General features: G+C 32.6%; 1 protein-coding gene across 1 annotated transcript; it reads left to right on the top strand.

Annotated features, from left to right (window-relative positions):
• The first annotated feature begins 695 nt into the window (after nucleotides 1-695).
• LOC114390051 lies at nucleotides 696-24,297 on the top strand. The gene is made up of 25 exons (XM_028350730.1): nucleotides 696-722; nucleotides 1,248-1,697; nucleotides 2,246-2,437; nucleotides 2,530-2,628; nucleotides 4,343-4,480; nucleotides 5,490-5,732; nucleotides 6,187-6,453; nucleotides 6,704-6,849; nucleotides 6,954-7,031; nucleotides 7,598-7,727; nucleotides 8,086-8,332; nucleotides 8,514-8,676; nucleotides 9,433-9,535; nucleotides 15,073-15,597; nucleotides 17,028-17,219; nucleotides 17,328-17,426; nucleotides 18,006-18,143; nucleotides 19,215-19,463; nucleotides 19,898-20,152; nucleotides 20,457-20,602; nucleotides 22,394-22,471; nucleotides 22,750-22,879; nucleotides 23,226-23,472; nucleotides 23,605-23,767; nucleotides 23,987-24,297. Exons 1-25 carry the CDS (start codon nucleotides 711-713, stop codon nucleotides 24,105-24,107), a joined length of 4,611 nt encoding a protein of 1,536 aa, XP_028206531.1. The 5' UTR covers nucleotides 696-710; the 3' UTR covers nucleotides 24,108-24,297.
• Nucleotides 24,298-24,737: the final 440 nt, after the last annotated feature.

The following is a 24,737-nucleotide window of genomic DNA, read 5'->3' as shown; positions in this document are numbered from 1 at the left end:
TGCTAAACTTAAATATTTAGCTAGTTGGGTTTCCATTCAGTTCAGGCATACGCAGTGTTTGACCAGAATGAGAGCTTTCGACAATATATATATATATATATATATATATATATATATATATATATAGGCATAGCCCAAGGGAAGTGTTAATCTGATCACTGCAGGTATAACCAGGGCTGCCAACAACTGTGTCACTGACCTTGTCCCAATCTCAACTGAAACAAAACAACCACCCTTTTCTGCAAAGTAGTATCTATCAATGTTTGTTTCCTCTTTCTTACTTCATCAAATCCTTAGAGAGAACAAAACAAAGTAAGGACAAATAGAAAAATGAAAAAGTAAACCAAAGGCTTTTATATTGTGTTTTTAATTCCAAACAATTCACACAAATGCTGCAAGTTGCAACAGATCATCACACTCAACGAGAATTCCAATTCTCTTTCACAATCTCATATTACAACTGTTCAACCTTACAACTCCACATTGGTATTTATTTCCACCCCTCCCCCCAAAATGATCAACAAGCTTTCAAAAATGCATAACTTGATGGGTTGACTTTTTACTTAGAAAGCTTTAAAGTGGTATTACTACTGTTTATGGTCGTACCTTTGTTGTTTTACTTTATTATTGCTTGTTTAAGCATCGCCTTGTTGCTATGGCACAGCATGTATGCGCGTGTGTGTGTGTGTTAATTTTGGACACAAGCACTGATGCATGAGAAGGTATGAAAGGCTTAGATGTGCTGTGTTTATTAACTCTGCACACCACAGAAACTACAGGTTGGAATTTGGATGGTACATGTATCTGAATGATTTTGTATCATTAATATAGGTCAATGGATGTTTAATTGGATTCTGCATAAAACTCATCGATATACCAAACGTGAATCACTCGCAACTGCTTATATATAGTCACTTTTAACATCCCCCATCCTCGCTATCTTATTTTTGTTTTTTAGTTTTGAAAAAGTGAGTTTGTCATCAGGAAAAAAATTTGCAGTCAGTTGAGATATGGTTAAGAATTAACATAGACTATAAGTGCAAGAAAGAATACTAGTTCCCTTACGGTACATTAAGTTCTATCTGGCTTTGTCATTGGTGAAAAGTGTTTGGCCTTTTTGAATAAGTTACATACTATCTTGTAATTTATATTCTCTCCTTTCATGCTTCAAGGTAAATTGAAATATTGGATTTTAAAATTGTTATTATTCATAAATATATGTATTGAATGTTTGTAAAAAATTACAGAATTATCAAGGAAGCATGGCTAATTTTGAAGACCGTGAGCTGCTGATGATGTCAGAAACAGATGCACAATCATATGATGAAACTTTGCACTCTAAATTCCAAAGGCTTTTATCCAGGACACAAAGTGCATCAGTTTCTATTCCCATGGAGTCATATGAGAGAAAAACTAGTATTGTGGGACATAGTGGTTCACTCTATGCTAATGCTACACCAGGAACTGATAATCTCTTGCAGCATAGTATAGTTGTAACAGGAAACAAAACAGAGGAGAGCAAGACAGATAAATTTGCTACTTTCATCAGCACAGATAAATTTGATAGTAAAAATGAACATTTACTGATATCCGGACAACTGGGAATTTGTAATGATCCTTATTGTACTACTTGTCCTACTTACTTCGAGGCTTCTCAGCTAAGAAATCCAAAAGCTTCAATTCTATCTGATCCCAAGGTGTCTGTCTTTCTTCCTATAATAGGTTACGTTTCAGTTGCCATTAATTACATGGTACATAGTTAAAAAAATAATTCTAGATATGTGTTTTTGTGCTACAGATGTCTAATTGGAATTTGTGCTACCCAACACTGACCACATACCTCTATTTATAAGTATTATTAACAACTACCATATGGTCCTTTTTTACCTTTCTCTTTGTACATTACAAGAAACCACTGTTAACCCTCAAGACTTTCATTGGTACTATAATATTAACAAAATTCTTATATTCATGGAAGCATTTTGTTCTTTTAACTGTTAAAACTACTGCCATTGTCTTTTTCATTGTTCATTTAGAGGGGCAATAGAAGTATTGCCAATTAACAATTTCAAGATGTCTCATTATTTTATCTAATACTCATTTTCCATAGGCTCCCACAAACTTTTCTTTATCATTATACTTGATCTTGTAACCTTTGTAACCTTTTCCACTTCCTTTTGTAGACATTTATCATTTACAATCACTTTCGCATAACCAATTGTGCTTCTGTTTTCAATGTTTACAGTTCCACAATGCTCTTTATGGGGATGCCAAGGGTTTCGCTAGAAAACTTTTTTCCTTCTGTTCTTCTTTTGTTCCTGGAGTTATGAACCCTCACTCTAAATTCATACAACATTGGAACAAGGTTCTCGCCACTTTTTGCTTGGTTGCAATTTTTGTGGATCCATTATTTTTCTTCTTACTCTATGTTCGTCAGGTATGAAGATGATTATTTGTCTTTTATAGGTTCTAATGACATATCTTTCCTTGCAACTATGTGAAAACTTAATTTGCATTTTTTCTGTGCAGGATTTTAATTGCATAGTTGTCAACTGGAAATTGACAAAAGCACTTGTTATAGTTAGAAGCATGAATGACTTCATATATTGTCTTAACATTCTTCTCCAGGTAACATCCCAATAACCACCTTTTTAGAAGTTGCCCCCTCCCATTCCCCTTTGCTCTTAATGTTTGCAAATCCATATAGTCATAGAATGATACTTTTTTTTTTAGTTTGAAAAATATCTTCAAGTTCTTTCCTTGGCAGCATGTTTCTATTATTCAATGTTATTGGTTTTGAGAAGATAAATATTCTGATGAATGTATGTCAGAAGAGTTTTCTACTATCAAATTAACAGATTTTAGGCTAATAAAATCCAGCCCAAAGGATATTTGTACTATTCAAGGAAATTTTTCCTATTCCTTTCTGTAAGTATGTTTGACAACTTGTTGAGTTGCCAACCACTCTCACTACAACCTTTGAGACAATTGTTAATCTATAAATTGCAGAGGATTGTACCCTAGAGGCCTAGAGCATTTATTTATTTTTGGTGAATAGTATTTAATTGGGTTAACTAAGTTTTTAGTCCCTAAACTTTTTTGAAATTTGGTGTTTAGTCTTTAAATTTTTGTTTAACTAGTCAAGGTCCCCCTTTTTTCCATTAGGGTTTTTAGTCCCTAAATTTTTGTTTCACTGGTCAAGGTCCCTCAACTTTTTTTTCATTAAGGTATTAGTCCTTAAAGTTTTGAAAAATTTTGTTTTTAGTCCTTGAAATCTCATTAAATATATAAAAATAATGGGTTCAAACTTTTGTTTAAGAACAAAAAACTGAAATTTCTAAAATTTTAGGGACCTTAATTAGTCAAACAAAAGTTTAGGGATTAAAAACCAAATTTTAAAAAAGTTTAGACACTAAAAACTTAATTAACCCTATTTAATTTACTGACAAAGAAGTCACATAGAGTCAACCAACTTGTATAAAATGAATTGGAATAGAAAAATGAATAATTGACTTATGATAAATAGATTAGGCTATAACCTTATCAGTAGTATTTAGTATTGTATTTTGTACTTACATGTATTTGACTTTGTTAATGTTCAGTAGTCAGGTCTGAAAGTTTTCTAGGTGAGGAAATGACAGAAACTATGGTAAAATTAGACAAAATAGAAAAATAAAATTTATTTCTTTTTAGCTAAAAAAACTTTAAATTAAAATTGGATAAGTGAATCATTTTTTCAGTCAATCATTCATTGAATGATAAATCACTACAAGTGATGGAGATACATGATTTAAATAACAGAAAATCAAATATTTTAAAAGTGTATGTAAAATGACTGGAAAAGTGGAAACAGGAAATATATGCAACTGAACTTAAAGTTTGTATTATGAATTTCTCAGATTTTGAGTACAGGAATCACAATGGTTTTACAGTAGAGTGGTAGCTGTAGGCCACTTATAACAGAAACCTGTTCTGTTACTAGTGATTCTGTTCTGTAACACAATCCTAACCTCTAACTAACAATTAAGCATATTAAACATGTGCAGTAATTCAGAAATGAACAGCAACAACTATATGAGATACTCATAGTCTATTAAGGTCAAACTGAAAAAAAGGCATCCTGAACCTTCATATGGTTGTTTGGGTTATATCATCATCTATAATATTAAGTAGTGTCACATTGTTGATGTGTATCTTGCTTTGTTATTATTTAGTAGTTCAGATCAGAAGGGGGAAATGTGAATGTGTCCTCAATCCTAAATATGGTGGCTAAGTTCTTAAGTCTACTTTGCTCCCTTTTCATAATTTAAGGCTTATATAACTCCAAGTTGCCTTGTTACAGTTTAGGTTGGCTTTTGTTTCTCCTGAGTCGAGGGTGGTTGGTGCTGGAGATTTAGTTGACCATCCAAAGAAAATTGCTCTTCGTTACCTGAAGGGTTATTTTCTTATTGACTTATTTGTTGTATTTCCTCTTCCTCAGGTAAATTTCTTCCCATTTACATTTTTTCCTTGTTTATTATTTTTTTTTTTTTTTTGCTCTTTCCAACTTAGTATTTAAGATGTCTATCAGTATTTTTCTCCCGATTCCTAATGTGAATTATGAAATATGCAAACTTAACAATTGAACATGATTATTTGTTTTATATTTTCTCTCCCGTTCCTGGACATTTTCTAGTCATCTTGTGCAATATATGTTCTTGTCACAGCTAAATTATCAGTTGTATTGTATCTCCGACATATAAGGAAACATGAAGGTCCTTGATGTTGCCATTAATTTTGATTTTATTTTTTTTTAGATTTTTATGTGTTGGACTATAGAGATTCAGTTTATATGGTCCCCCCCCCCCCCCCCCCAACCAAAACTGGGATGAGGGTTTCCTATAAGTTTGAGGTTTCAATATCAATTTAGTTATGATATGTTTCTCCTAAATAAATAAGGCATACATGGGAGAAGCTGTATACTATGATAGAATCTATAACAGTTACTGTTGCAAGAGCCAATTGTATAAAAACTTATAGCTATTACATGCATGCACATAAATAATTTTATCTCTCCTGCTTGCAAAAACTCTTGTCAAAAGAATAGGAGCAATGACTAATGAGCATCAATTTCTTGACAACTAGTCATAAGGCCTTTCATACCTTTTTAGGAATCAATTATCCTAAAATTTTAACCTGTTATTTCTAGCCTAGAAATGTATTTTTATTACAACAACTCTCATGCTGTGACAAATGCTTAAGTGGGTAGATTCGTGCTGCCTTATTTGTATCTTTATAAACTGCTGCTGGTTCTTTGCATCATTTTTAGTTTGAACTGAGCCAAAATGGTTTCTCCTTTTGGTGTGTCATTTTGACGAATAAAATATCCTTGGATGTGACCATGTGATTGAGAACAAATAGGTGGCAATACAAGGAACGGGTTCCATAAAGAATGGTTTTGTATACTCGCAAAACTCCTTGTGATGACATATATATTGAAATATATGCAGGTAATGTTATTGTCTGTCCTACCAAATTCCTTGAGGGGAGCAAATTATGCTAAAAATGTCCTGCGTGCAGCGATCCTAGTACAATATATTCCCAGATTATTCAGGTTTCTGCCTATGCTGTTTGGCCAATCTCCTGCAGGATTCATATTTGAGTCAGCATGGGCAAATTTCATAATAAACCTTCTTATTTTTATGCTAGCTAGCCATGTTGTTGGCTCTTGCTGGTACCTCTTTGCGCTACAGGTGAGCGAAAATGGAATTTGATGCTTATTTCAAAAGTACTAATTTTCTTCCTCACTAAAATTTCATATTGCACCATAAGTCCCACCTTCATTCAGGATGAGGTGAGCACCAATATTTTTTTAGTAGTATAAGCTACAAACTGCTTGCCTGCTATCAAGTCCGGTTAAGAACAGAAAGAGAAGGCATAACAATATGTTAAATTGTTAATGTACTGAGATTTATAGGAAGGATGAAGTGCTTTGAAAATATTATATCAGTATGTCATAGGAAATTTTGTATTTACTGCAGTATTGGGAATGAAATTAAAATATCAAAGATTCAAAGTTATGTTTCCTTGTATGCTTTGAAGATGAGTGATTCAATTACAATCTGGGATTCAATTTATTAAATGAAGGTTAACAACTTAACATTCAATTTGCTAACTTTCTTCTTTTCTCTCCCCCCTTACTTCCAGAGGGTTAATCAATGTTTTCGAAATGCATGCCATACTTCTAATATACCTGGATGCCTGACATTCATTGATTGTGGACATAGCCATAATGGACACAATCAGCCTGGTCTATCATCAAACCAGTGGAACAACCATATAGATGCTATTGCGTGTTGGAATTCCTCTTCCGGTGGTTCTTTTGCTTACGGGATTTACGCCAATGCTGTACCTCTTACTACACAAACAGACATGGTCATCAAATACATATATGCTCTATTTTGGGGATTACAGGTATGCACTTCGTTCTAAATTGTTTTGTTCTCTTAGTAGTAATTTTGTGCACAATATAGAGGGAGGATCACATGACACTGGTGTAAAAATTTGATGCACCTACACCAATCAATAACTCAATGTAGAAAAAAAAATGGTTTACTAGCTCAATGTTAATCGCCATTTGAACACTCTTAAAAACTAAAACTAGTTAATGCACATGAATGGTTTAATACCTCTAACAACTATACCCAGTGTGATCTTTATACAGCAAATCAGTACTCTGGCTGGTAACCAAACACCTAGCGATTTTGTGTGGGAAGTCCTTTTTACTATGGCCATCGTGGGATTGGGACTTTTTCTTTTTGCACTTCTCATTGGAAACATACAGAACTTTCTTCAAGGTCTTGGACGGAGGTAGAATTTATCTAATACTGCTAGTTTTAAGCAAACTTTGATGGTCAAGTGGTAATGTGTTCGGTGTTGTAACACACTTGATTTATTTTCTTCCTTCTCCACAGGAGGCTAGAAATGCAACTTAGAAGCCGTGATGTTGAGCAATGGATGAGTCATCGGCGCTTACCCGAATACCTAAGAAGGTATAAATTTTTATCATTCTTTTCATGAATCTAGTCAAGATTCAAGGGAGTATTTGCCTATTTCTTGACTCTAGTCATTGATTGTTAACTCCCATCTCCTCTCACAACTCCCTTTCTTGACAATGTGTTATGGCCCCAAAACTGAGCTGTTACAAGTTATACCAACTTAAACACATTTTAGCCAGGCAAGCTTAAGCATCACAAACATACTTGGCAAAATGATTTCCAGACTGTACTTTCAAATTTATAGAAATTTCAGTAGAGTCTCCTTTAAAATTCAGCAAGTCCAAAATAACGAACACTTGTAAAAATGTATACACCTACCAAATCAACATATGATCAATCACTCTGTACGTTAACCCTGCAACAAATGAAAAATAGTTGTTGAGAACATCTTATTGGCCAGTGATGTAGACAATATATACACATATGAATAGCTACCAAGTATTGTAAAGTATAGAACATCTATAGGCCTAAATTTTCAGAAATTGTATGTTTACTGTTTGTCATATGAAATAATGGACCAAACGAATGTAAAAGTGATAAATGATATGTTTGTCCTGCAGGAGAGTACGAGAGGCTGAACGGTATAGTTGGACCGCAACAAGGGGGGTGAATGAAGCAGTGCTCATGGAGAATTTTCCAGAAGATCTCCAAGTGGACATAAGACGCCATCTCTTCAAATTTGTTAAGAAAGTAAGCACTAGAATATCTGTGGCATAGATGACTAGTTATGATTACCCCAATTATCATGCTTACACCTTAAATGGATTGCAAGTAAGCAGTTTAGATCTTAAGTATACTTCCAAATCTCATCCAATCTCTTTCATTCCAAATTTTGTTTTTCTTTGGTCTCTATTTTTAACCTGCTAAAATTAGATGCAAGTTTAAATATGAAAACAATTTTGAAGGCAAAGCTTTATTCATCTTCATAAGGAATCTATGTATTAAAGGCTAACTGTGTGAACAATCATGAAAAATATATGCATTTAATTTACTTTTATTTCTCTCTATCAATTTGTGTCCATAACATGAGGATATAAAATATCTTCAGGTTCGGATTTTTGCTCTGATGGATGAGCCTATATTAGATGCCATTTGCACGAGATTAAGACAGTCGACATACATCAAAGGAAGTAGAATTTTGAGTCATGGTGCTGTGGTAGACAAGATGCTATTCGTGGTGCGTGGTAAATTGGAGAGCATTGGAGAAGATGGAACTAGGATTCCTTTATCTGAAGGGGATGCTTGTGGTGAAGAACTCCTAACGTGGTATCTTGAGCATTCTTCAGTGAGCACGGGTATAGCAATACTTTCTTGTTTTTGTTTTTCACATGTATCCGCCTTCAGAGACAATCTTGTTCAAGACGTTGTAGCAATACAATGCAATGGAAAAATGCCTGATGACTAAACATTCTAAATTAGAGGTCAAAAGGAATAAGATTATAGCAGCATGGTTCATCAATTTGTTTTTTCCTTCAGATGGAAGAAGAGTAAGGCTTCCAGGACAGAGGTTGCTTAGCAACAGGACAGTAAGATGCTTAACAAATGTGGAAGCACTTTCACTCCGAGCTGCAAACCTTGAAGAAGTCACAATCCTTTTCACAAGATTCTTGCGTAGTTTGCGTGTTCAAGGAGCCTTAAGGTCATTCCCTTGTCTAGTATCTATCTATATTTATGATTCAGCATAATCTTCTCAGCACAAACAGCATAGGCAGAAACCTGAATAATCAGGAGATTCCCTTGTCCTGTAATTCTGATTCTTTATAATAAGAGATATAATTTTCTTCTCATATATAAATGTACTTATAATACTAAAAAGAAAAAGTTAAGTGGTAGGGGGACTTAAACCCCTCATCCTAACTGCCCTTCTCTTACATGAAATTTTTTGTAAAGATAGAACTGTGATTGTGCCTATTACTGAAAAGATATCTCTTATCATAAAGAATCAGAATGAAAGGAGAGATCCTAACCACCCTGATTACAAAATAAGTATAAGGGTAAGATAGGGAGAAAACAAACGACAATGAAATCAAATCAGATGTGAATAATCTTACCTCTGCAGGGGAATCACCTTTTGTAGGTCTCAAATCCGAAACCTGTTTAAAGGGACCGAATCCAATTCTATTTGAACCAATAACTTCTTGTTGTTGATATCTGATGTTGATGTTAACTACCTAAATCTTATAGAATCCTTATTTGAAATCTGAGTTTAAAATAAAGGCACATATAACTGTCAACATGTATTATATCTTTAAGTTGACCTCTATGTTTTGTGGTTGTTATGCTTGTCCTGTGCTGCCCGGCCTGCACCATAGTGCGTGTAAAATGCACCCTTGAGATCTGGTTTGATTCTTTGAATTCCATGGCAAACAATAGTTTAATAATTGTGTTATTTTAGGTATGAATCACCCTATTGGAGATCCCTAGCAGCAATCCGCATTCAGGTTGCATGGAGATACAGGAAGAAACGACTAAGTCATGCTGATTCCTCTCTTCAAGATTAAACATTATTGAGGTTGTGAGTTGTGCAGTTATGTATGATTTGGTATAATGTTTTGTATGCAGTTCAACAAAATGTTTAGCATCCCAAAAAGAATGAGAGGAGAAATAGTATTTATCTAAAAGGCTTAAATATATTTTTATCTCTAACAAATAATAAAATTTTGTGTTTAATTTCTAATAAATTTTTTGTTTTGCATTGCGTCCGTAATAAAATAATAATTTTATTTTTGTCATTAACACTTATTTTTAGTTTTTGATAAATTATCAAATTTTGTATTTATTCTATGATAATTTTTTAAAATTTGTTGTTAGTTGCTAACAAAATTCGTTAATTTATTAAGGAGTAAACACAAAATTCGATAATTTATCGGTGACTAAAACAAAATATCAAGGACAAAAAATAAATTTATTATTTTATTAGAAATTCAATACAAAATAAAAATTTATTAGAAAACCAACACTAAAATTTAATATTTATTAAAGATAAAAACTTATTTAAGTCTTATCTAAAATATATTTTAAAAATAGGCACATGTACAGAACCTTACTATGAAACAGTGTCTTTTCAACTGTCAAAATGAAATATATTCCAAACATATATATCACTCTTCTTCATCTTGAAATAGTACAAATATCTAAATTTTACAATTTAAAATGCCTTTCAAGCCTATTGACAATACTAATTAATTAGAAGTGGAAAAAAATTGTACATGTTTTGATGATATCATGGACTTGCAGGGATCAAATAGTCGTTTTTAAGCAATAAGAATTTGTAACCCGATATTATTTATACTAATATTTTAACCTTTGCATGGCACAAAATAAATGTTTACTTTATATCACTAGATTTATAGTAAATATTTTTAAACATATACATTAAATTTGTTTTAGCCGTTTTTGACCGTTGATATGCGTGGGATCGAGAAATGGCTTGATTTTGGGTCAAGCCCATTAGAGAACTAAAGAGGTAATTCCTTCCTGCACATTCGGATTTGCTTCCTGCACCTTTTTAACCTTCCAAAATGCATAATCCAAAAAGTCCGAAGGTGCAGGAAGCGATTGCCAACTAAAGATTGGGGGTTGTTGCTAGGTGCACCCAGCATTATTGCTGGTGCACCCAGTATATTTTAAAATACCAAAACTGACCCTGCACTTTTTTTGCATTTTTGATGGGTGTATGTGAGGGTAGTCCATAAATCGTACGGATCAAGTTGATCCGTAAGGTTGATACGTATCAACTTGATCCGTAAGCCTTTTACGAAACAATACGGATCAACTTGATCCATAAAAGTCTTACGAATCAACTTGATTCGTAAAACTTTTATGGATCAACTCAAATGGCTTACAAATCAAGGGTATTTTCATCATTTCACCTTAAGTGCTGGGTGCACCTAGCAACACCCAAGATTGGGACGTGAAAAGTAGTTAGAAGTGGTTGTAACAGAAAACCACAAAGCCTCATTATTTCCTAAAAAGATAGTTGCTATTTATACCTCTCACTTTACTAATATACCTCTTTTTTATACATATTTTTCAAAAATATCCTGCTTCTAATTTTCAGAATGTGTTGAAATTTGAACATTTCAAAAATAACTTTTGAATGGGTTAAAAATTTAGCATATTTTGTAAAGTTTTGGAAAGCTAATTTTCAAGGAAAAAAAAAATGGGGGCTTTAAAAGGATAACCTTTGCACTATTAAGGATAGACCATGACAATGACATTGCAGTTGCAAGAAATCCAGTCGTGGAAATTTTATTTCTCAACTGAAGGAGCCATATCACTAATAAATGAAATATGATTTTGGTGATTACTTCACTTGGAAGGTTTGTCATCATCATGATTGAAGTGTCAATGCATCCATGTGATTCATATTTTACTGATTTCTATTAGAATCTCATGATTTCATTTTATTTTTTTTTGCTAGGGTTTCTTTTAAAGAAATCGAGAAATTAAGTATATTAGCATATTACAAAGGCAAAACAACTTAAGGAAATTGTTTCCTTTTTTTTTCTTCTTCTAAAAATTAGCTTTCGGAAGGTACTAAATAATGATCAATTTACACAATGGCCGAAATTGTTATTTATCCTTTTAACCATTTACTTTCATTTACAACTTTACTTATCGCTCTCAGTTCTGGTCATTTACAACACTTCCCTTTACCGCATTTCCATATGAGTAAGTAGCCTACTTAAGCAGTAAAAAAAAAAGATCTATTTTAGCCAAACATTAGTTCACAATTGTTAGAAAGCTCTTAGACACAACACTTTTTCAAACACGCTTTTTATTATTATTGAAATTTATTAAAATTATAAATTTTTGTGGATCTTATTTTTATTTAATAAATCTTATTTATAATTTTATAATATTTAATAGCAATATATTAATAAAATATAACTTAAATATGATTTTGCTATCTGTAAGTTCATATTTTTCAATTTTGGTCCCTAAGTTTTTTTGTTTATTTTAATTATTGTAAATTTGTGTTTTTTTTTAGTTTTAGTTCCATCAACATTTTAATTTGTTTTTATTTTTAGTCTATGTAAGTTCACGCTTAGAACCAAAATTAAAAAAACTTAAAATAAGCAAAATATTTTATAGAATTAAAATTAGAAAATACAAACTTATCATGATTAAAAATAAACAAAAAAATTTACAAAACCAAAATTAAAAAAAAAAACACAACTTAAAAAAAAACATATCAAATTAAAAGAGAAATTTGTTAAGACTTATGTTCTAAACAATGCAAATTGCAAGACGTGAAGGACTCTCATTGTTGAACAGAAAAGGTGTCACACTTCACTGATGAGTTTCCTTTTAGTTTATCTTTGAACTTTATTAGGAGTTTGTTTCAAATGGAGACAAAATGTGGAACAATTATTATAGCTAGCTGCTCGCATACTTCACATGCTTACAGCTCATTGAATGGGAACAATATTTAATTTGATCAAACATGTCTCATTGCATCAAAACGTTACAAAATGCTGAAAATTATATGTGAAATCTCTTTGCACCATGACCAAAGGGAAAAACCTACACCACCAGATACATTCCCAGTACTCCTCACTATTCCAATCTATCAATTTTTTTTTAATGTATTTCTGTACATAAAAGTTTCTAATAAATTACAAATTCATTATTTATAATTTTGTTTACTGTTCACTAAACAAAAAACTGTTTGTACATTTATATTATTATTTGCAATTTTGTTATGTTAAAAGCAGTAATATATATATAAAACATGCTTCATTAAATTAAAAGTAATATCTTGCATTGGAGTCAAACTAGAATTCTTACACTGTTAGTTGATTCCTACTGTATACATATTGTTCTTTTTGTTGCATTTTCCAATTTTCATTTTCTGACTCTACTACTTGAGAGACTCCAATTGTCAAGCACAAATTTGCCCTTGAATTATTATAATTTGGTCAACCTCGAAGTTGAGGTGAGGAGAGCGAGATTTTATTTTATTAATTTTTAAGAACTTTTTTTGAATGAAATCAGTCAATAAAACAAACTTTGTTTATGTATGATTTTACCATTACCATTATTCATAGCATATAAAAATGATGATATTACGTCAACGTTCTGAGCATGTTTTGACCAAATATTTTGTGGTTACAATATTTAAAATGTGTAAACCATTGAAATAACGTCACTCGCCCAATGCATTAATTTAAGAGGTGAGGATTATTCAAAGGCTTGAATCCGCAACAAAGATATTAAAGATTGCAATGAGGAAAATGCATGGTAGTGCAGTAGTAAAAGTTTTGAATGATTGTCCTCTCTCTGTGTTTCGTGCAATGAATGCAAAGGCACAATTTATTACGTTCCGCACGGTACGATATTTTGGCTCCATGTTGTGATGAGTTGTGTGCTCAGATTAATGTACAAAAATTAAACGTACTTTTTTAACGATATATGTTTGGAGATAGTCACTTAAAAATAAAATGACTCGTTTATGAATTAATCAAAACCTGGCTTTCAAATACAGACGTCTACTAGTATTTTAGCTTATTACAATAAATTTTTATTTTATATAATTAAAATTTATAACAAATATATGCTTTTAAATATAAAATTATTATATTATAATTGAAATTTATGAGAAATAAATATTTTTAAATAAAAAAAATTATATTTATATTTATGATGAAAAGTCTATATTGTGATATAAGATTATATTCCACTATTGACGATTTATTTAATTTTTTTTAACCTAAGTATTTTTTATCTAAAAATTAATTACTAATTTTTTGAGGGATTGAGATTTATTTAAGGGATTTTTCTTTTTCAACATATATTTTTATATAATTTAAAACTACAAATAAAAAAGATGGATAGAAAGAGATAAGAAAATATATTTTCCTAAAAATGATTTTTTATAAACAAAATAAGTCGTAAAAAATATTCTTATTCAATATAAGTATTTTAATTTATATACTAGGAAGATTTCTAAGAAATCTTATTAATGTTTTTTTATGAAAATGAATATATATATATATAAATATTGGTTTTATATATAGATAATTAAATTTTTTTTATAAAAACAACTTTATTACTTAAAATGAAAGGGTTACTTAAAATATGAACACACGTACAGGTTTTAAATGACTTGTCTGTTCAAGGTAAAACATACGACACGCACTGACAATTTCAATTATCTCACAAGTGACTTAGTCAATGACTCAAAGTCTTCCTCTTCACAATTTTCTCTCTCTCACGTGGTTGTTGGTATTTTTATGTTTATATGTACTACTTTCACACTTCGTTTTCTTTATCTTCTTAACTCGACTTCACTTTCCTTCATGATCACCAAGCTCCCCAAAATGCATTCTTCAACTTGAATTCTTGGTGGGGTTTTCACTGATAATTCAATTCCTCTTTCTGGGTTTGTTTCCTCTCTTGCTTCTCTTTATTATTGTTCCTTCTTAATGGCGTTTTTTTTATAACTTGGGCTCATTAGTCATTGCATTATACTGGAATTCTTCAACTGATTCATAACCCCAGTTGTAATTCTACACAAGTCATAGTTTATAGTGCTTCATATTGTTAATAATTTGGTGATTATGTGTTAAATTTCAAGTTAAACACCAGCAGTCAACCACTGATGCGTGTATAGGCAAGGAACTGTTAACACTGTCGTTAAAACTACGATGGTCCATAAATTTCAATAATTGTATTGTTGGTTTAGGTCAATGGATGTGTAATTCGTTACTTCCTTTTAAGATAATGGGATTTGTTACTTTTCTCTTGATACAAGTTGCACTTGTTAGTTGTTACCTTTTGACTTCAATTACATGCTGCATAGCCAAATTGGACTCTCAGCCACTTGAGAACAATGATCTTCCTCCTGATGGTGCATTGAGTTCCATTTGACTTTGTCACTTAGGAACAAATATAGTCCTTGGCTTTTCATTTACTGTTTTTTTAATTTATGCTTTCCCCTTTCAAGTTGTGAGCTAAATTGGATTGTTTTTCTTTTAAATTGCTGATATGGTGCAGAAATGTATATATTGATGTTTTGTTAGTTTCATAAAAATTGGAGAATCATCAAGGAAACATGGCTCATTTTGAAAAAGATGAGGTGCCAATGCTGTCAGAAACACATGCTCGACTATCTGATGAAGTTGTGGATTCTAATTTCCGGAGGCTTGTATCTAGGACACGAAGTGCTTCAATTTCTATTCCTATGGCCTCCTTGGAATCATATGAGAAAGAAACTAATCTTGTAGGACATACTGGTCCACTTCGCAGTGTGAGAAAAACCCCCTTTGTGCAGATGAGTGGTCCACTGTATGCTACCAATGGAACTGGAAATCTTTCACGACAGAATATAGTTGTGACAGGAACCAAAGTAGTGGAGAGCAAGACAGAAAAGTTTTCTACTTTTGATGGCACGAATGAAAATCGTTGGGATAATGACTATGATAGAAAGAATGAGCACTTAATGAGGTCTGGGCAACTGGGAATGTGTAATGATCCTTGTTGTACTACTTGCCCCTCTTATGTCAAGGCTTCTCAACCAAGAACCCGGAAAACTTCAGCTATATTTGATCCCAAGGTGCTTTTCTTCCAGAAATAGACTGTTATTTCTCCTTAAATTTAAGAAAACATTGACTTCTATGTTTTGAAGTTGACTTTAATTATATGCTGCTAAGCCAAAAATTTTATCATGTTGATGTGATTTTGCACTATACAATCATCTTTATTCTGACCATAGTCTGGAGTTCACGTAGAGGATTTTACCGACCTAATAATTTATAGACATTTAATTGAACTATGTTGTAACTTTGTGCTCTTAAGTAGCATTTAATTTTCACATTTATGCATAGCTTCACTTTTATGTTCAGTTATTATCAATCAATAAAATGAGTATACTTTTCTAGTAATATAATCATGGCTTTTTGCCCTTCTACATCATCTCATATATTTATGTTACACATCAAAATGTTGAATGATATTTTTGTGAAAAGCTCTCTGTTTCAATTGCTATTTACTTAGATCTACATTCAAGATAAAAGATTGTGGATTTAGTGTCCTAAGACCCATTTAGCTTCAAGGTTCTAAAGTTTTCCTGCTATGTAATTTTGTTCTATCAGAAGTAGCCACTGTTGTAGAAAATTCAGAAAATTTTAAAAAAATAAATTAAAACTATACATTGTTTAATGTGCAGTCTGTAACTTAATTCCTAATTTTTTTAAACACTCATTTGACTATGCTTTTCTACTATGAATATGGGATTCTAAACAGGTTACATGCTCCTACATGTTTATTATTTTTTTAAAAAAAATACAGTTGGCAAAGAACGAAACTAATTTCTGGGGAATAACTTATTCTCTAAGTTGAAGGTACCGCTCTGATCATGTGAACTAGCATTTCCTACTGGATGTATATTTCTTGTGGAGTTTTTCTGTTCTTTTGAACTTGAGTTGGTTTAAGTATTTGAAAAATATATTGACAATGCACAACATTGACCATAGACCTTTATTTGTTTGAATTATTAATTTGATCACTATTGTTTTAGTCAAGTTCTATGTATTCCCTATATTTCAAATTCTTTTAAAAAATTCCCTATATTTTTCAAATGTTGAGAATTTTCTTTCCATTAGTTTAGTTTGTTCCATATTTGGAGATGGACCTCTTTGCCTCGCTTTAAAATTCCAAAGGCTTTTTACATTTTTTAGGTACATGTACATTACAATAGATCACTCTCTTAAAATTAAAAAAACTATATTCAAGATGAACTATTTATATTGTTCCTTTTGTTGATATCATTGTCTACTATAGGGGAAATAGAAGTATTGTCAATTAGACAATTTCAATCTTTTTCATTATTTATGCAACACTTACATTCTGAAGGCTACTATCACAAACTTTTCTGTATCCTTATACTTGATCTTGTGACCTTTTCCATTTCCTTTTGTAGACATTTTTCTTCTGTCACTTTCACGTAACCAAATGCACTTCTGTTCATGTTTTGAATGTTTGCAGTTCCACAATAATCTTTATGGGGATGCCAAGGGTTTTGGAAGAAAACTTTATTCCTTCTGCTCTCGATATGTTCTTGGAGTTATGAATCCTCATAATAAATTTCTACAACGATGGAACAAGATTTTGGCCATTTTTTGCTTGGTGGCAATTTTTGTTGATCCATTATTTTTCTTCTTAATCTATGTGAAGAAGGTGTGATTATTTTCCTTTTATTTAATTAAGTCTTCGTAGGTATAGAAACTAGTCTTTCCCTACTATTATTTTTTGCAATTTTACATTTTTACCATTCATTATGTGCAGAATGAAAAATGTATTGCTATCAATCAGACAATGACAACAACACTTGTTTTATTTAGAAGCATTAATGATTTGATATATTTCTTTAACATTCTTCTCCAGGTAATTTCTCAATAACTACCTTTTTAGAAAATCCTCCATTCCCTTATGTTTTATTTATGCTAACCTATATGTTAATATAATGATGTCATATTGTACTTGAATTATATGATAAGATCCTTCCTTGTCAACAAGTTTTTATTATTCAATTTTTCTGGTTTTGAGAGGGTAAATATACCGACAAATGTATTTTAAAAGAATTTCTTAGCAACAGAATAACAGGGTTTAGGTTTTCCGTTGCATCATACATAAATACTACCCCCGTTCCTAAATATAAGACTCTTTTAACTAATTCACATCCTTTAAGAAAGTTGGTTAATTTAGTTAGTAGCATTAAATTTGTTAGCAATTTGTAATGTTTAGCAAACTGGAAGAGAAAAATGGAATGATTAATTGACTCAGATGATATGGAATGCTGGACTTCAACCTTCTTGATAATATATTGCTGCATCTCATTGTATTTGTGTATGTCTTACTTTGTTTTTATATAATTAGTTCAGGTCAAAAGGAAAAGAAAAGTGCATGTATCCTGAATCTTAAATAAGTTTTTTGAGTTTCTAAGTCTTTTTTGCTTCTTTACAGTTTAAGTTGGCTTATGTTTCTCCTGAGTCAACGGTAGTAGGTGCTGGAGATTTAGTTGACCATCCCAAGAAAATTGCTCTTAATTATCTGAAGGGTTATTTTTTCATCGACCTATTTGTTGTATTGCCTCTTCCTCAGGTAAACTTCTTAACATCTCCCTTTTTTGCTTTGTGGAAACTTTCTTTATATAATTTCCTTGGCTGAGTTTGTTCATTGTAACTTAGTATTTTGGGTATTCACTTTTATGTACCACAAAAAACGAAGTTTATGATGTGAATTATGAGACATACCAGCCTTACAATTGCACATGAATGCTTATCAATATTTTGCCTCTAGTCATATTGTGTGATATCTGTTCGGTTGAATTTTGAGCGGTTTTCTATCTTTGATTCACTTGAAAACATGGAGGTCTTTGATGTTGTCATATGATTTCTTTCGAAATATCAGTTTTTAGTTGTGATATCCTTATTCAAAATAAATAAGGAGTGCTTGGCATGAGCTATTAAGTTTTCTATAATAGAATCTATTGTAATTGCTGCTGTCAAGTGCCTTCACATTAATAGTTTACATCTCTCACAAACTCTGCATGCAAAAACTCTTTCTCCTTGAAGCATACAAATGCCAAAGGCCTACTTATTTTGTAATGAAATTGAAATTAAATTAGAACATGAGAGCATTGGGGATCTATCTTCTACAATTAGTCATAAAGGCTATGATACCTTGTTACCAACCAATTACTTTTAAGCATACAAATTCCAAAGGCCCGCTTATTTTGAGTTGAAATTGAATTTAATTAAGAAAACAGAATTGAGGGATCTATCTTTTATAATTAGTCATAAAGGCTATGATACCTTGTTAACAATCAATTACCTTAAAAGCCTAAGCTGCTATTTGTAGGCTAGAAATTATTTTTATAGCAGAGTAATGCTTACAAACTCTGAAGATTTTTGTTGTCATTTTTCTATCTTTATCTTTATAAACTGTTTATTGTTCTATATCATCTTGTTCAAATTGAAATGAGCCACAGTGATTGAACCTTTTATTGTGTTCTGATGAATTAATAGTCTGTGGACAATGAACATGAACATATACTTGAGATCAAGCAGGCAGCAGGGGAAGGAAAGGGTTTTCGATCTGTGAAAAAGACTAATGGTTTATTTTGTACTCTTCAAATTCCTTGTCATGACATGTGTAGTGAAATATTTGCAGATAATGATATTATTTGTCCTACCAAAGTACCTGGGATTATCAGGAGCAAATTATGCTAAAAATCTTCTGCGTGCTGCCATCCTTGTGCAGTATTTTCCCAGATTATTCAGATTTCTGCCTCTGCTAATTGGCCAGTCTCCTACAGGATTCATATTTGAGTCAGCCTGGGCAAATTTCATTATAAATCTTCTCATTTTTATGCTATCTGGCCATGTTGTTGGTTCTGGCTGGTACCTCTTTGGTCTACAGGTGAGTAAAAATGATATTTGAAGCTTCATTTTCAAAAAATACAAAATTTCTTCCTCACTAAATTTTATAATTTTCTTTGAGTTCTCATGTTGCATGAAAAAGGAGGATAGATACCCTGCACAGAACAAAAGGAAAAAGCAGAAGAAAAGTTACTTGATTCACTTGAATGCTTCTGATTTTAATTTGGTTGTATATAATATGATAATATGTTACAAGAATTATAAGCAAAATAAACTACGATAGTAGTATGGTCTCAGAAATTTAATCTTTCTAATTCTTTTGTAATATTGATCATGAAATTCAACTATCAGAATTGTTATGTTTCCCTGGATGCTAGATGACCTGTTCAATTAGAACCACGAATGTGATTCTGTAAATGATGGGTAATATTAAATTGTTAACTTTCTCTTTTTCAATCCTCTTCCTTCTTCCAGAGGGTTAATCAATGCTTGCGAAATGCCTGCCGTGATTCTAATATTACTGGATGCTCAGCATTCATTGATTGTGGCTATGGCCCTGACGATGTATCTGGCCGGGCAGAAGTGTGGAACAACAATGTAAATGCCACTGCTTGTTTGAATTCAAGTTCTGATGCTTTTAAGTATGGGATCTATGTAAATGCTGTACCACTTACTATAGAAACTAGGGTGGTCCACAAATATGTATTTGCACTGTTTTGGGGATTCCAGGTATGCATTTCATTCTTTTCTCTTTTTGTTCCTTGAGTAGTAAAAGTGTACATCTATGAAGATTCAAATAAGCTTAATAAAGTGTATGCATATATATAGGGGGCACATATCAAGTGAGAGCATGAGATGAACTAATATTGACCATTCAATCTTACATGGATGGTTAAGATTAATTCCTCTAATCTCTGACACCCTCACCTGATATATGCCTGTGTGTGTTGAGATCTAAGAAGCACAAACACTTGTAAATAGTGGTTTTTAATATGATATCCCTTAACAATTATACCTTTGTGATCTTTGATAGCAAATCAGTACCCTGGCTGGTAATCAAACCCCAAGCTATTTTGTGTGGGAAGTACTTTTTACAATGGCCATCATAGGATTGGGACTCTTGCTTTTTGCACTTCTCATTGGAAATATACAGAACTTTCTGCAGGCTCTTGGACGCAGGTAGAACTTTTTGATTTTATTTGTTGTGCCCCTTGATTGTTGATGACAATATTGCTCTTAATGCATGTTTGGAAATGAATAAAAAACTTCGTACCCCATTGCCCGGAGGCTCTTCGCTATGCGAAGGTATGGGGGAGGGATGTTGTAGGCAGCCTTACCCTTGCATATGCAAAGAGGCTAGAGAAATAAGCATTTGTTTCTTCAAAATAAGTTGAATAAATCACACCAAAAATTTATTTCCCATGAAATAAACTTCTCTTTACCATTCCTTTCATTTGAAAATTTAAAAATAATGCAGATGGATGGATGGCATCCATTCTATTAAGTGTAACTGTATCAAACTATAAGTTTTAAATCCTTGGCATCGGCTTGTCTCTTAAGTTGACAATGCTGGTCATTTTAAAAACCACGAGGTAGTTAAAGGATATACATAGATCTTTGGCCTTGACTATGTGGATACCTTTTCCCTTGTGGCTAAAATCACTTGGGTTTGCCTTTTTCATGCCATAATTTCCATTTATCATGGGTCTCTCTATCAAGTGGACATTAAAAATGCCTTCTTACATAATTTGCTGGGAAAAGTTTACATGGAGCAACCCCCTGAATTCACTACCACTGGCTCTCGCCTCATTTGTCAATTGTGACATTCATGTTCTCTCCATGGTTTGAAACAGTCCCCTTGGGCTTCATCCATTCTCCTGCAGGTCATTGCATTTGTCTTGTACTCTATGCTGATGAGATTGTCAACTCTAGTGATGGTGAGACTGGTATCTAGCATCTCAAAGAGCATGCCTCTCATAAATTTCAGATAAAAAGATTTGGGTCCTTTTAAATATTTCTTGAGAATTGAGGTAGCCTAGTCACATTTTGGTTTGTTATTACTCAACATGAGTATGCATTGGACTTCGAAGAGATTAGTATGCTTGGCTGTTGTCATTGTGATACTCCTATGGATTGTAATGTCAAGCTTCTTCCAGGTTAGGGAGAATCATAGAAAGACACAAGAAGGTATTGGTTCCTGGTAGGAAAACTTATTTTTCTCATTGTCACTAGACACGACATCACCTTCGCTGCAATTTGGTGAATTAGTTTCTAAATGCCCCTCGTGACATTCTCAGACAAAAGAGTTACTTCTGAATATTGTGTTCTTGTTGGAGGAAATTGAATCTCATGGAGGAGCAAGAAGCAAGACCTAGTTGAAAGATCCGTTGTAAAGTTGAATATCATGCTATGGCAACAATTGTGTGTGAGCTTACATGGCTTAGGCAACTATTGCATTCACTACTCCAATGCCACAACTAAAATTGGGGGACATCCAAGAGATGAAGCTTATCTACAACAATCTAGATGCACTTCATATTGCATCAAACTCAGTCTTCCATGAGAGGACCAAACACATAGAGATCAATTGTAGCTTTCCAAAGAAATCACAACTGTTAACTCTAGTGATCAACCGACTGATATGTTCACCAAGTCTCTTATGTTCTTAGGTTGAATATATTTGTAACAAACTTAGCACAGTTGACATATATGTTCTGCCTTGAAAGGGAAGGGGGGTGGTGTTAAGTAAAATATTTTACACATGGTTATATTAGAATAGATATATGTTAATATTTGTATGATAGTCATTAATTAGGAATATTATTTGTATTTATGACTAATTCCCTTTCTACTATAATATATAATTACAAACAAAACACATGTGTAGCTTTATGACACAACATTCATATATCCTTCTTTTCTGTAAGGGTCATATTGTGCTTGATATTTTTTTTTCCATCACACTTACAGGAGGCTAGAAATGCAACTTAGAGGTCGTGATGTTGAGCAATGGATGAGCCACCGTCGCTTACCCGAAGATCTAAGAAGGTATAGGAGATGTTCTCATTCTTTTCAAAATCACAACATCCACATTTTCAAAAAGTTATGTCTATGGTTGATTCAATTCATTGCTTGTTAACTCCCCACCTCTTCCTACAACTCCTTTTCTTGAAAAAGTACATGTACTGGGAAAAATAGACTAGTTACTGTTTGGATTAGAGTCTTTCTTTAATAACCAACTCCATTTAATCACTACGTAGGTTCTATGTTACATGTTTTGGATCACACATAATGTACAACTGATAAGTATTATATCTTCCATGTAGGAGAGTACGTCATGCTGAACGGTATAGTTGGGCAGCAACAAGAGGAGTGAATGAAGAAATACTTCTGGAGAATATGCAGGAAGATCTCCAGACAGACATAAGACGTCATCTCTTCAAATTTGTTAAAAAAGTATGCCCTAGAAAATTTGTGGCATAAATGACTAGTAATAATTAAAAATATATATATTATGATTAATTATTTATGTGGAATTTAGTCTTCATATGTTAGGTGAACTTCGAAATCTATTCTCAGCCATGTTGTTTCTTTCAAAGTTCTGTTTTTCTTTAGGTGTTTTGTTTAACCACCTAGAATTAACTAGATGTTGAATATGAAAAATTGAAAACCATTTTGAAGCCAAAGCTTTATGCATATTCATTATGTAACCACACTGTGACTTGTCAAATGCCAAAGCATATCAACAAACCTGTAATTTCTGTTAAGATAATTTAATTTTCTGAGGATCTAAAAACTGCAGGTTCGAATCTTCGCCCTGATGGATGAGCCTATCTTAGATGCCATTTGTGAGAGACTAAAACAAAAGACATACATCAAAGGAAGTAAAGTTTTGAGTCAGGGGAGTCTTGTAGAGAAGATGGTCTTTGTTGTACGTGGGACATTGGAGAGCTTTGGGGATGATGGAACTATGGTTCCCTTATCTGAAGGGGATGCTTGTGGTGAAGAACTTCTGACATGGTATCTTGAGCATTCTTCTGTAAGCACAGGTATAACAATACTGGATACAATGATAACATGCCTGCTAAAGTGGAGGTTAGCAGAAGTTGCAATTTTCAGCAACTTGGCCTCGCTACAAATTCAGAAACATGGTTTACGAAAGTGTTTTCTCACCCTTGCAGATGGTAAAAAAGTAAGGGTTCAAGGACAGAGGTTGCTGAGCAACAGGACAGTAAGATGCTTAACAAACGTGGAGGCATTTTCACTTCGAGCTGCAGACCTTGAGGAACTGACAATTCTTTTCACAAGATTCTTGCGGAACCCTCATGTTCAAGGAGCACTAAGGTATTTCATTTCATTTCCACCTTGTATTTGGGTTTGTTTCAACTTACAAAAATGAATATCAATTGTATGTCTATTGTTCTCGACTTGTCAACATTGCACATAACCAAATCTATCCTTTTTCCTTGGTGGAAAATGACCTTGATATGCATGTTACATGCATGATTTCTGTTTTCCAAGCCATGGCTCTAACACAATGATTTGATAATTGTATTATGTTAGGTATGTATCACCTTACTGGAGATCCCTTGCAGCAAACCGTATTCAGGTTGCATGGAGATACAGGAAGAAGCGTCTAAGTCGTGCTAATACCTCGCAATCAGATCAAACATTGATTGCATAGATTGTCCTTAATATCTTATTAGCTAAACTTTGTCATAGGTTGTACGATTATAAAATATCTTTGATAGTTTCACTTATTTCCATGTACAAATGTTCCTTCTAAAAGGCATGTATTAAGCGTCAAGAACTTAATTAAAAAATTGAGAATTGGATAACTCGCCAGAAGCAGCCATGAATTTTAACATGAATCAGATGAGCAAGTTCCATTTCTTACTTCCCCTACATAATTGGTCCAACAAAATACATAAGAACAATAAACATAGAACTATTGTTGAGGAATCAGGAAGACAAACAATGACCATCTAATATCCTTTTAGAGTAGTAGTTGAAGATGCCAATGGCAGTTGACAACTAGAAGAACATGTTGAAAAGCAAACGAATAGTTCTTAATTGAGAACAAGCATCAAAGCACCCTCACATGATTTTTAGAGAAAATGTACCCGATATTTATTCTTCTTTTAAAGGAAGGGTTAAAATTTAAATTATATGAGCAAAATATAACTGTTGTTTTTTTAATAAGAGTAGGCAGAAATATTAAACAATAAAAGGGAGCATAAAGAAAAAAAAAATTGAGATTGCAAAGGTTTAGTTTAAAAGCAGAGAAAAGATAGTAACTGCTAACAAAAAGATA

Source organism: Glycine soja, chromosome 16 (assembly GCF_004193775.1).
Source record: "Glycine soja cultivar W05 chromosome 16, ASM419377v2, whole genome shotgun sequence".
Lineage (NCBI taxonomy): Eukaryota > Viridiplantae > Streptophyta > Magnoliopsida > Fabales > Fabaceae > Glycine > Glycine soja.
Note: the sequence above shows the minus strand (reverse complement) of the source record. Positions and strands in the feature narration are given on the sequence as shown.

Bases quoted from the DNA above. Each gene is read 5' to 3' on its own strand.
- LOC114390051 (XM_028350730.1), top strand. The intron at 17,220-17,327 runs GTGTGATTATTT...CATTATGTGCAG, and splicing joins TCTTAATCTATGTGAAGAAG to AATGAAAAATGTATTGCTAT. The intron at 17,427-18,005 runs GTAATTTCTCAA...GCTTCTTTACAG, and splicing joins TCTTTAACATTCTTCTCCAG to TTTAAGTTGGCTTATGTTTC.